The following is a 12,801-nucleotide window of genomic DNA, read 5'->3' as shown; positions in this document are numbered from 1 at the left end:
ATACGGAGCCAAACTTAAAACAATGGGCTGATAAAAAACAAGAAAATGATGTCAATGATTACAGAAAATATCCTTTAGTTTCCAAATAATAAAGGAAAAATCATTTAAAGGATCTCGGTGATAATAATGCTACCATACAAGCAGAACTGAGTGGGTTACACAGAGTAATCAGATTACTTTACATACATTTTAAGGTCCCAGTGTGCCCACCTCAGCTTGTTGTGAACACACACGTTTGTCTCACTAACCTTGAGGGGACCTAAGCTGTACGATGCATTATCAGGACACACACACACACACACACACACACACACACACACACACACACACACGCACACACAGACAGTCCGGGGGTGGGGTGGGGTTACCCACAGGTCAGGGTTTGATTGACAGCTCTGATAGGACCCGCCCACACACAGTAAATTAAATTGTGTGTGTGTGTTTGGGCTTTCTACACTTAATTAAACTGGGACAAGAGATCCTTTATGTGCACACACAGTGAACCCAGTTTAACCCAGTGAGGCCAGTGCAGTTACTTCTGAAAACAGCAAACCAAAAAACTGCGAAGAACAAAGTGTGTGTGTGTGTGTGTGTGTGTTTGAGGGTTCAGGTTTGTGTCCCGATAATGCATCGTAGAGCTTACAAACTGTGACATTGGTCCTTGTTTTTATTTATTTTTCTTGTAGTTTGTGTCTTTTCAGTATTTTTTCTCTCTAATTGTTCAGTTTGTGAGTTCCAGGCAGCTTGAAATTTTACATCTTTTATATTTTTGTCTTGTTTCTTGTACACATTGTGTGTTGGAGTTGTCAGTTACACACAGTTTCTGTTGACCTTTGAATCAACACTCCTAATAGGGGTGGGCGCTATAAACGATATACGATAGAAACGATATAAATTTGGCCAACGATAGAGACTTTGACTATATCGCTCTATCGTGATAGCGCATGTTGATGATGTCATCAAGCTGCGCCTGTTTTGGTCAAAAGCATCGCAGCGGCTACAACCATAATCATCTGCAAATTATGGCGACAGTCACAGCAAAGAGATGAAGCACTGTTGAAATATGGGGAAAGCCAAAAACTGCGCTTCCTCCACTTCAGTAACATTGATTCATTAATGTTGAATTCTCTCGCAGCTGCTCTGTTCCCATGTTGTTGCAGTATATTAATGACTAACCTCGTATTGTGGATGAATGATCTCAGTTGTTCTCCTGACTGAGGTTTGGCCCGTGTACAGCATCCTGCTATGCGATTGCATTTGTCCCTGACCACCAGAATCCGTCACGTTAACTTTTATCGAGTGGAAAAAAGTTGGTGTTCATCCTCCAGCTTCACTGTGCTAATGTTATGCTAACATAGCTGTGTCGCTAGCAATCACGTAGCACAACATTATATACCAGGTAGTCCAACTTCAGTAACCCTGCAAACGCCACTGCTGTTTAGTTTTCTGTCTTCATTTAGGGCGGTCGTGGCTCAAAGAGTTGGCAGTTCGTCGTGTAACCGGAAGGCTGCCGGTTCGAGCCCCGGCTCAGACAGTCTCGGTCGTTGAGTCCTTGGGCAAGACACTTCACCTGCTGCCTACTGGTGTTGGCCAGAGGGGCCGATGGCGCGATATGGCAGCCTCGCTTCTGTCAGTCTGCCCCAGGGCTGCTGTAGCTACAACTGTAGCTGCCTCCACCAGTGTGTGAATGTGAGAGAGAATGAATAGTGGAATTGTAAAGTGCTTTGAGGGCCCCGAAAAGCGCTATATAAATGCAATCCATTATTATTATTCATTTATGTTGGAAATGATAGCAGAGCTGTACATATTAATTAGTTTCAAAAATCTCTCAGTCAGAGCACGGTATGAAATGTTTAGGTGGAAGCTAGCGAGCTAACTTCCTGCTAACTTCTAATTCCGTTAAATGTAATAAATTCTGTTTTCATGGATGCCTGGATGTTAAACTTAATTGTTACACCTGGTAAAGCAGCAACGCTGATGATTTAATTAAAGATGAAAGAATTCAGACCGTTTTTAACTCTCAGTGTTCGTTTGACTTTGGGACCTGAAGTGGACGGCGTTTTGGACCCAGATTACTCCGCGAAGCTCCTCACCACAGCCGCCGTAATGCTCTGACAATCCATCAAGCAGCGCGGCTTACCAAAGTTGTACTAAAACATTTTTAACAGATTTCTGCAGTCAAAATCGGTTCGAGGTCAGTAAGCACAACCAGAATTCATACATGAGGCACACTCTCAATTTTTGAGAAAATTAAAAGATTTTAAGTGTGGAAAATACGTTATACAGAAGAAAAGAACATATCGTGATATATATCGTTACCGCACATGCTTCAAATTATATTGCGATATGGATTTTAGGCCATATCGCCCAGCCCTAACTACTAACATCTGGAACAGGCACCATCAATTCAGGCCGTCCTGTCTTAAGTTCTTGAGTGATGCATCAGGAGGATGCTAACACAGAGCACAAAGATCCAACCTGCACAGGTGTGAAACAGATCCTTCTAATGCCAATGAAACAAACCCTTCCTGTCTCCATGTTTGACACACACATGTCCCAGAAGGTGAGCATTACCTGAATAACAATAATAATGATAATTATAATACTGATGATGATGATCAGTAGACAGTGCAGTTTCTGGGGAAACTGTGGTAGTGCTGTTGTTGCAGCAGGACACATGTCTGAGAACAGAATCGGCAATTACCAGAGTTTGACCCCCGGCGGGTGTGTCGCCGAGTGGGGAAAACCGGTTAGACACATGAACAGGTTGGTGGTGCACCTGGGGCTTCTGTTTAAGACTATGCTTCCTCCTCACCGTCACCCAGCCGCCCTCTTTCCCCAGCTGCCCTCCTGGCCTCCATTTGCAACATTTGTTACAAGTATCATTACTGCTAAAGGAGGCTGAGGAGTAACTAAACATCTGACACAATGAGCAGGAAAGTGCAGGAGGGACAGGTGAAGAGGCCATGCTGCTAGCGAGTCGGCAAAGCTAAGATAGAGAAACAGTAAAGACACAGTGAGTGAATACTTTGGCTATAAATTAGGTAGTGAGTACACGGAGAGTGTCAAGTCAAACCGAGTTTAGGAGGTGGAGAGTCCTGAGACAAAGAAGTAAAAGTGACAGGCTGGAGGGCAAGCTGGGTGGAACTAATGTTGTGTCTGTTTTTCTGTCCGGGAAGAAAAAGAAGGCGAACTAGGGAACAACAGGAAATTGCCACTAACCCAGTATAATTCTTTCAATGGCCCTTTCTCAATCCTATGTACGCAACTCCATACTCGCGTTCTCGGCAAGTCCGGACTTGCCGAGAACGCGAGCACGGACTCGCGATTTGTACAATTGGAACACCAGCGTATTTGATGATGTCACAGGTCCGGAGTTTTTACTGCCGTCCCCTCTTAATTTAACTGTGAGTAATATGTTATGAAGCTTAACTTTAATCACAGCGAAACAGGTGAGATTTTAGAATGCTTTTATTTTTATTTTAGTGGACACTCAAAAATTACAATAGACAGCTGCTGGGGTTTGGAAGAGAACTGAACAAATATTTGAAATATAATCTGATCATTTTGAAGCAGCCTTCAGAATCTCCACGTATTAACATGCTGATAGGTTTAGTTTGAAAATGTTTCCTCCTGAATTGAAAAATATCTCAGCCAAACCAATTTACTCAGGAACAAATAAAACACTGAAATAAACCAAACATTAACATTTCGATGTTATCTAAGAACTAGGGGTGCAACGATACACAAAATTCACGGTTGGGTTCGATACTTTGGTGTCACGGTTCGATATTTTTTCGATACAAAAAAAATGTTCATGCCTTTTTAATTTGTCATTTATTAAAATTATAAATATATATTTTAACTCAAAAGTACAGTTTTTAAATTTAACCCTAACCCTTGTGCGTGTTTTTTATTTTGACAGCGAATGCGCACCTGCGGACCACTTATGTGCAGCCCTGGTTATTTAGCTCATCATTTTGCAGCCACAGAAATTATTTTGTCCATGAAACCATAAAGCTGCACTTTCTTTTTGCCTTATAGTCTGATTTGTCATAACTTCTCCGTTTTGTGGTAAGCTTTTCTTTGGCTGTCACTTCTTCACCCTGACCTGTCTTATTTGGCTCAGCAGAACTAAAGTATATATCTGTCTGTGAAGGTTCTCAGTCATCCAGGTCATCGTAGTGAAATATAAATCCTGCTGCTTTTACACAGGCACTCACATAAGCTCAGTGATTCTCTGCGCAATCAACCTCTCACATGTTTAAGCTGCGGGAGATTTCACTTGTCATGTTTGCATAGTAAGCTAACGATTAATAAGACGATGTCAGAGGAATTGGTGCACAAATTATCATCACTCACAGATCAGTGCTGTCGCTCTCTATACACAGTTCGCGCGATTGCAAAGTGAAAGCAAAAAAACAAGCGCAAATTCAAACGCGATTTCAATATGTCACATATTGACAGTGGCTCACCGATGCCAATGACATAATTACCCAGCTACATTTCTGAAAGAATGCAAAAGCATTGACATATATTTTTCCTTCCTACAATAGCCCGACGGGCAGGGCAGAGATAGACTTTGGTAGCCCGACTGGAAAAATCGCTAGCCCCAGGACGTCGGGCTAGCGATATTGCGAGCCCTGTATCTGATTGAGGAATCACTCATCTTTGGAAAAGAGAGTTTATTACAGAGAAATGTCTCTTTCCAAAATAAAAACTATACTATCCGCTTCTTCTGGGCTATATTCTCAGCAGCATATTAAACATATCAGGTCCCCATAAGGAGAATCCTGTGCTAACGGCGGTCTAAATGACTCGGGTAAAGTTAGTAGCGTGCTTGTTGTTTTTGTCTGCTTCCACTTGTCTTTGCACTAGGATGATGTCGGCGTAAATGTGCAGTCATATTCGTTGTGTTCCCACTAGTGCTGTCAGCGTTAATCTCGTTGAAATGACCTTAACGCCACAACACGGCAAATCTCCGTTAACGAGCTACCGCGGATCGCCCCGTGCGTGGGGCTAGACGGCCAACACGTTAACGAGCTAACTGCGCTAACACACTAGTTCCCACCCATGTAATTGAGCATTGCGTGGCACATCCAACATACTGTTTTACTTTAGTCCATGACGCGCTTACCCTCAGGGTCATACGTCACATGAAAACCAAAATAATTCCAAACGCCAGATCTGAATGAGGGTGGGGGAGGTTCAGTTTGCCATGTTGCAAGGAGAGTGTCATGGTCCGGGTGTGTGCCAGTGTGTCTCCCTCCGAGCCGGCATCTCCACCCCTGGGAGGGGCCTCAGTGTTCTGCTGATTGCTCACACCTGTGGGTAATTTAGCCGGGGACTCATAAGGCCAGCGCACTCAACCTCTCTTCGCCAGATTCTCAGCTAACCCTAGTCAGTGCAGGCCACCACCGTGATTTCGCACTTGCTTTGTGAATTACCTTGTCTCATTGTGTGTTTGTCTCATTGTGCGTTTCTCTCAAAGCCACACCAAGCTGCCAAACACTAATCTCTGCCGAAGAGCTCCAACCCAGATACTGGACCACCTGACAGTCCCACAGGCTGTTCACCCGAACCACCTGCCTGCCTCTCTGCCTCCACGCCAGGAGTTTCAGACCACACACCCGGACCACTCACCCCTCCACGTCACCACCGACCACCCGCGGCAAGTACGCAGTACGAAGGAGGATTCTGAACGAACAGCTTATCCATATTACTCCTGACCCATACCTGAACGTCTGTACTCTATTTACAGTGACCCTGACCCTTTCCCTGGACCCAGTGTGACTCTCCCTCCAGCCCAATCCCCGGAACTGCTGTTCCCACTGACCAAGACCAGATTGCTTACTTAGCCCAGGCTGCTTAAGACCCCTGTGATTCAGTTGTGGCACTTTGCACTTGTTAACCTCACTTTCCAGTTTATGAACACTTACTGAGTAATTAAACATCGTCTCTAAAACTACTTACGTGCTGTTCAGCGTCCTGCATTTGAGTCCTGTCACCTTTTGAAGCGGCCTCGGCCGTGACAGAGAGCTTAACTTCTGTCTCGCTAGCTTGCCCTGCGCTCTTCCTTCTGACGATGCTGTCTGTGTTGAGCGCTCAGTGGATCTGCGCTCAACAGTGCAGCCTAGGCGGAGTAGTCGAACGCAGATTCACTGAACGCTCAACACCAACAGCATCGTCAGAAGGAAAGTTGATAAAATAAATTACAAATGTTGTATTGTTCGATACATATGCGTACCGAACCGAAAGCACTGTATCGAACGGTTGAATATCGATACGAATATCGTTGCACCCCTACTAAGAACGTGTACTTTATTGATACCCGTGGGGAAATTCCTCTCTGCATTTAACCCATTCACTCAGTGAAGCAGTGGGCAGCCATTGGGCGCCCGGGGAGCACATCGTTGAAAACGATGTGCGGGAGTCCGCTGCTCTCGCCGGGCTCTAGTAATCCTTGACCTCCCGCTTTGCTATCAGGCTGGTGGTTAACAGACATCTACACGTTTAGAAATATGTGATATCTTGATAAACCGAGCAGATATTTGAAGCTTACACAGCTACATTCTTGCCTGAAAATATCTTAAAAGTTTATTTTGTGACCCAGAAATATTTAAAAGTTTTTAGCCGCGCTCCTCCACCATTGCCGCGTTTGAGTTTTGGACGGAATGCATTCTGGGATATTTAGCTGTACCAGTCCACACAAGTCACCACCGATGCATGCTCGATAAAACAGGCGGAGCGAGAACACATCCGGGATTTTTTCGCGTTCTCGGCTTGATGCGTACTTCGAAGTGGAACAGTACTTGGTCTCCGACTGATGACGTATCATGAGTACACGAGAACGCAAGTACACACGAGTACGCATATTGAGACTAATAAGTTGTCACCGGCAGGGATATTGTGTGGAGCTGATGTATCTATAAATCCAGGGAGGCAGCCGGTAAGGAAATGGTTCCTGGCTAAGTTCAAAAACTGATTGAAGCGGGTTGCTAAAGAATCGCGGCTGCCACTAGCTTACATAGCATTAGCATTGTGCCGTGGGTTGGTCGCCTGTTTACGAGCGGCACCATTGTTTATCGTCGGTCTGCATATGGAAGACTGTTAATGCTTGCATATGGTTAAGTGCAAGAGAAGCTGGTCATGAATACTATTGTTTACTGTTTAAGTTCTAATGCAGATTGGTCATTTGATTTTGCACTTTTATAGAAAGCAGTATGTACAATCGTTAGAGTGAATTACATAATTTGAGCATTTAAAAATACTCAAGTAAATATTGTGCTGCAAAGCTTATGCACTGCTATTGATGTGTTAAAAAAGGTTTGGTTTGGTTAATATTCACAGAGGTGTGATAACAAACGTTTGTATTTTGGTTTTTTGGTTTGTATTTAAAAGATTTTTCACCTATGGCTGACTACGGCCGAAAAGAAGATTAAAAGAAAAACAAAAGATCCGCCTGGTCATTGAGTGAAATCCAGTGAAACACCTGTGGTAGATGCATCAATCCCTTTCAAGCGGGGAAGCTGCACAAATTTAAAGAGCTTGGCAGAGAGTGTGCTTCGGATGAAGCACGTGAAGATTATACTATGAAAACAGAAGTTATCTAAAAGTTTTTAATTAAATTGCTAAGCAGATAAGCTACTCAAAAACACCACTGTGTGGTGGAACAGGAACAGGAAGTGATGCTCTACCGCAGAGAGCGTGAACACCAAGTGACAGCGCCACCCGAAGGAGAGGACTTTGGGTAGTGCAACAGAGGACATCTGTGGTTCTTCCACATGCTGCTGAGGTTCCTGCTCATTAAGTCAAACTGTTGCTTCTTCAGTCATCCAGTAAACAACACCAGGCAAGAGTCTTCTCAATGTGCCCCGACTCTGATGCTCAACCCACAGATGCATGTTTGTTACATGTTTCTCACAAGCTGTCTACACTCGGCCTGCACCCCACCCTCTGTGACTGGCTACAGGACTTTTTGACTGGCAGGCTCCAGTCTGTCAGGATTGACAACAGGACTTCAGCCAGCATTATTACAAACACTGGCGTCCCACAGGGATGCGTCCTCAGTCCCATCCGCTACACCCTGTACACCCTCGACTGTGTCGCCTCCAACAAAGACAACACCATACTGAAGTTCGCGGATGACACTCCAGCGATCGGTCGCATCACTGGAGGGGACAAAGCGGCTTATAGGAGAGAGGTGGCCGGTCTGGTATCATGGTGTGAGGACAACAACCTCACCCTCAACACTGATAAGATAAAGGAGATGATAGTGGACACGAGGAAGAAGAGGAGGCCTCACCAGCCGCTGTTTATCCGGGGCCTTGAAGTGGAGAGGGTGAGCAGCTTTAGGTACCTGGGCGTCTACATCTCTGAGGATCTCACCTGGACACTGAACACCACACAGCTGGTCAAGAAGGCTCAGCAGCGGCTGTATTTCCTGAGGAGGCTGAGGAAATTTGGTATGTCGGCCAAGATCCTCAGCAGGTTGTACAGCTGCACTGTGGAGAGCACACTGACCAGCTGCATGGTACGGCAGCACTACTGCTACGGACCGCAAACGCCTGCAGAGAGTGATAACAACTGTGGAGAAGATCACCAGGACCCCGCTGCCCTCTCTGCAGAGTATCTACCATCTGCCCTCGGGGTGAAGGTTCAGAAGTGTGAAATCCACTCACCCCTGTGAGGAGTGTCGGCCGTCAGATTGGGGTCTGGGATGCGGGGCCTCCCTGCTACTGCCCGATAAGGGGGCGGTACCTGGACCTGGGATAAAGAGTATGTTTGGGGAGTATGATTGTGTGTACAGTGTCTATTTGTGTCTGTCTTCATGTCGGGCAAGTGCTGAGTATTTGTTTATATGTGTATGGGCGTGCGCCTGTTCGCCTGTGTCTAGACGTCAGGTCGGGTCTTAGACGCCACCTCTCTGTGAACATCTCAGGCTCTCTGAGGTATGGAGGCCTGTCTCCCCTCACCACACTCCCTGACGGTGGCTGGTGCCCTCATACGTCGGTGCGTTGGTGGTTCTTGGTGTCCAGGGCTGGGTGCTCATGTATGTACTGGTTCACTCCTGGTGGCTGCTTGGCGGGGCCTGGCGCCTGTGGCCCGGCTGGGTTCTTTCCGGGGGGTGGGGTGCCCTCAGGCCTCTGGACCTGGGGCTCGGTCCTCTCTGGCACAGATGGCTGCCGGCAGAGCCCGTGGGCATGTCACTGCAACCCCCTCTGGCCTCTGCTCCGTGGCTGCTGGGTGGCCTCTCGTCTGGGGCTCTCCTCAGGTCTTCCCAGGAGGGTGGCACGGTTGCCCCTTCGATGGTCCTCCTTGGGCTCTCGTACTCTGGGGCCTGGATCACCTCCATACCTACTTCATACCCTGGGGGGGCGGGGCTATGGCTCCCCAAACTCCCAAGCAGATCGTTACATGGAGAAACCTTTTGAATACAAGCGTGCTGATCCACACAGGTGTGCAGACAGGTGTACACACGGGTGTTCACAGACACAAACTACAGGGTGGGCCATTTATATGTACACCTTTCTTGGCTGCTACCTCAAAGCACATTGTGCGCTGTTGATCTTGCGTGCTGCACAATAACATTTAATATTTAGTATCTACTGTTAGCTAGTGTATTGTGATGGTGTTGTGTTTGTTATGTTGCTCTTTTTTGTTGTTTGTTCTCTCTTCTGTTTTTTTTCTTCTCTCGACAGGTTATCCAGGTGTCTTTCTTTCTTTCTTTCTCCCTCCCTCCCTGTCCTATCCCCCAGTCATGTCTGTCTCGTCTGTAACAACTGAAAATAAAATAAATACATAATTATAATAAAGGTCAATCAAATGGACCAATATGGCAAGGCCATGATGATCCACTTGCTAAAGTAAATCCGTTGGGCATCTTTCTTGGCCTCAAGACAACAATTCTGATGGTTAAAGATCCAAACGGGACAGGAAAAAAAAAAAGAAGAAGTGAGAAATCCAGAGCATCCAGACTCAACAGCTCCTTCTTCCTCACTACTATCAGACTCTTGAACAGCTGACCTACTTTAACAGGAGTAATAATTTTGAAAAAAAAAAACTTGACCTGCGAGCGCCCACTGAGTGCATGTCAGCTAAAGCTTCAAACACGAGCAGTAAAGTGCAAAAACGCTTTGTTTCCTGTTTTAACTCATACATTCATGAGTGAAGCAGGTCCAACATGATGATACATACTGATGGAGCATGTGTGATGTCACTGTTTTACTCAGTGTGACTGTTTTTAATGTCGCACTCAGTTGATCTGTTACTGTATATTTTTCACATGTTTGTGCGGGATATTGTATTTTTTTTAGATGTTATGTATTGATGTGGTACATGTATTTTTGACTTTTGTTGCCATGATGCCAGGTCTCTCTTGAAAATGAGATTTTTACCTGGATAAATAAAGGACTAAAAACATTAACACTGTCCTGCTACAGGCTGATGTTCCAGCTGTGATGACTGCAGTCAGGAAACGGCTGCTCAAATGATAAAGTCTGTATTTCTATGAATATCCTCATCAATGAACACCATACAACATGTAGGGCGCGCGCGTGCACACACATGCAAGCACGGACACACACACAGACACACATACGCACGCGCACGCTGCGCGCACACGCACACGCACAGACACGCGCGCACGTGGCGCGCGCGGACACTCACATGCACACAGAGCTTCTCTTTGTTAATTTAATTAGTTGAGGGGTATTTACATAATCCAATAATTAAAAAAACATTTTGATCCACGTTCAGAAACCTACCTTCACGTGATTAAACACACACACACTCACACACACACACTCACACACACACACACACACACACACACTCACACACACACACACACACACACACACTCACACACACACACACACACACACACACACACTCACACACACTCACACACACACACACACACACACTCACACACACACACACACGCACACACACTCACACACACACACACACACACACACACACACGCACATACACACAAACACACACACACACGCAAACACACACACACACACACCTGGATGCGACGCAGACACTGGCACTCAGAAGATTTGTGTTTCTGTGAACTTGTCTTTGTGTTCTTGTGGGGACTGAGTTAATTTCTGTTTAATGGGGGCCTCTGTCCCCTCATGCTGGTGGATCTCTTCATAAGCGGCAATCCTAATTTTAATTTACAAATGTTTTCGAGCCTGCCAAACAAAAACAAACACACTCCCCTAACATATCAATTTGTGTCTTTGTTCTACCGCAGGACGAACAGCAGCGATCAAAGATTCACTGAGTGGAGGGTGTTAAAGATTAAAAAGTACAGGGCACAGTGATGTCTTTGGACCTGCAGGAATCATCATATAAACCACAGACCGATAATATCATAACAGGATATAGATGACAGCCACCTTCCCCTTAAGGCTCAGCGTGACAAGACCCCACCGGGCCCTAATGGTAATGACGGTCCTCATGCAAGCAGAAAGACCAAGGTGTGTGTGTGTGTGTGTGTGTGTGCTTCAACTTGTTTTGGTAGCATGTTCGTCCATATGTCACACACATGCTGATGACATCATCGTCATCATCATTATTGACCCGATCACTGTGATTGGCTCTGAGAGTGGCGTGTTTGGCTGAAGCTAATCGATCAGCCAAACAGTGCTGGGTGTAACAGAGTACATTTACCAGCGTATTTAAAATAGAACATAGGAGTAACTGTATTCCGTTACAGTTACCGTTTAAAAAGGTGGTATACAGAATACAAACAACAGAAAATATCAACAATCAATAACAGCTGATTTCATCACGCGCTCAGCTGCTCAAACGCTTTCACTTTATTTAAAGTTATTGATCAAACACGCTGATCGTTTCCGGTGTCAGAAAACCTCAAATAAACAACTCAAATCAAATCAATGAAGGAAACTAAACTCCAGCTGATCCCCTCCTCCCTCCGGCCCGGCTCACCTGGCGCAGGTGCAGTCCCGGTACAGCGTCTCGAAGTCGGGTCTGCTGATGAGCTTGCAGCGGTTCACTCCGGGCTGGATGGCTCCGAGCCCGCGCAGCACGCGCACCTGCTCCACGGTGCAGACCACGGGGCTGATGCGCAGGCGCTTCAGCTTGGTGTACACGGTGTGCAGCCCCCCCACCAGGTGCTTCAGGAACAGCTGGAACACCTGCGGCAGGCACAGCAGCTCCGCACCGTCCACCGTGAACGACGCCACCTGCACGCCGTGCACGTCCACCATCCGGCAGTCCGCGTGCGCGACACTGCCGCCGGGCAGCCGCGAGGGGCCGGCCGGGACAGAAGCACTGTGAGGCGGGTCGGAGTGGAGCAGAGGGTCGGTGTGAGGGCTGGAGGTCCGAATGGAGGAGCCCGCCATGTCCGAACCCTTGTTTAATCCGCCGCCCGCGCGCGTCTGTCCACGAGCAGCCGCTCACGCTGACTCCACTCCGCTCTCACCCCTCCTCTCTGCCGCCAACAGCCAATCAGGATCCAGCCAATCACACGCGGGCGCCACAGACGGACAAGACTACCGTTGGCTGAGGACAGCGCTCTCAGGGGCGGGGCTTCGGGGCTGTGATTCTGACAGGTGAATGATTGACAGGTGAGTCTGAGGTTTATCGTTCACTTTGTTTTCGACTTTTTACATTTATTTTATTTTTTTATTCATTTACTGATGTTTTAAACAAAGCTCACAAAAATAATACATGTATGTAGACACACACACACACACACACACACACACGCATAATTCGACATAATTAGTTTATTACCAGGCCTCTGGAGAACTTCAA

General features: G+C 46.4%; 1 protein-coding gene across 1 annotated transcript in view; it reads right to left on the bottom strand.

Moving 5' to 3' along the window:
• Window positions 1-12,386, bottom strand: part of LOC146566431 (dachshund homolog 2-like) — a 34,478-nt gene extending 22,092 nt beyond the window's left edge. The window contains exon 1 of the mRNA XM_085290041.1: window positions 11,971-12,386. Coding sequence (XP_085146167.1) covers window positions 11,971-12,386 — 416 coding nt within the window. The remainder of the gene's footprint in view (window positions 1-11,970) is intronic.
• Between the last annotated feature and the right edge of the window lie 415 nt (window positions 12,387-12,801).

This window comes from Mchenga conophoros, linkage group LG10 (genome assembly GCF_057382185.1).
Source record: "Mchenga conophoros isolate Kocher_MC1m ecotype Shallow Benthic linkage group LG10, M_conophoros_male_GT1.1, whole genome shotgun sequence".
Lineage (NCBI taxonomy): Eukaryota > Metazoa > Chordata > Actinopteri > Cichliformes > Cichlidae > Mchenga > Mchenga conophoros.
Note: the sequence above shows the minus strand (reverse complement) of the source record. Positions and strands in the feature narration are given on the sequence as shown.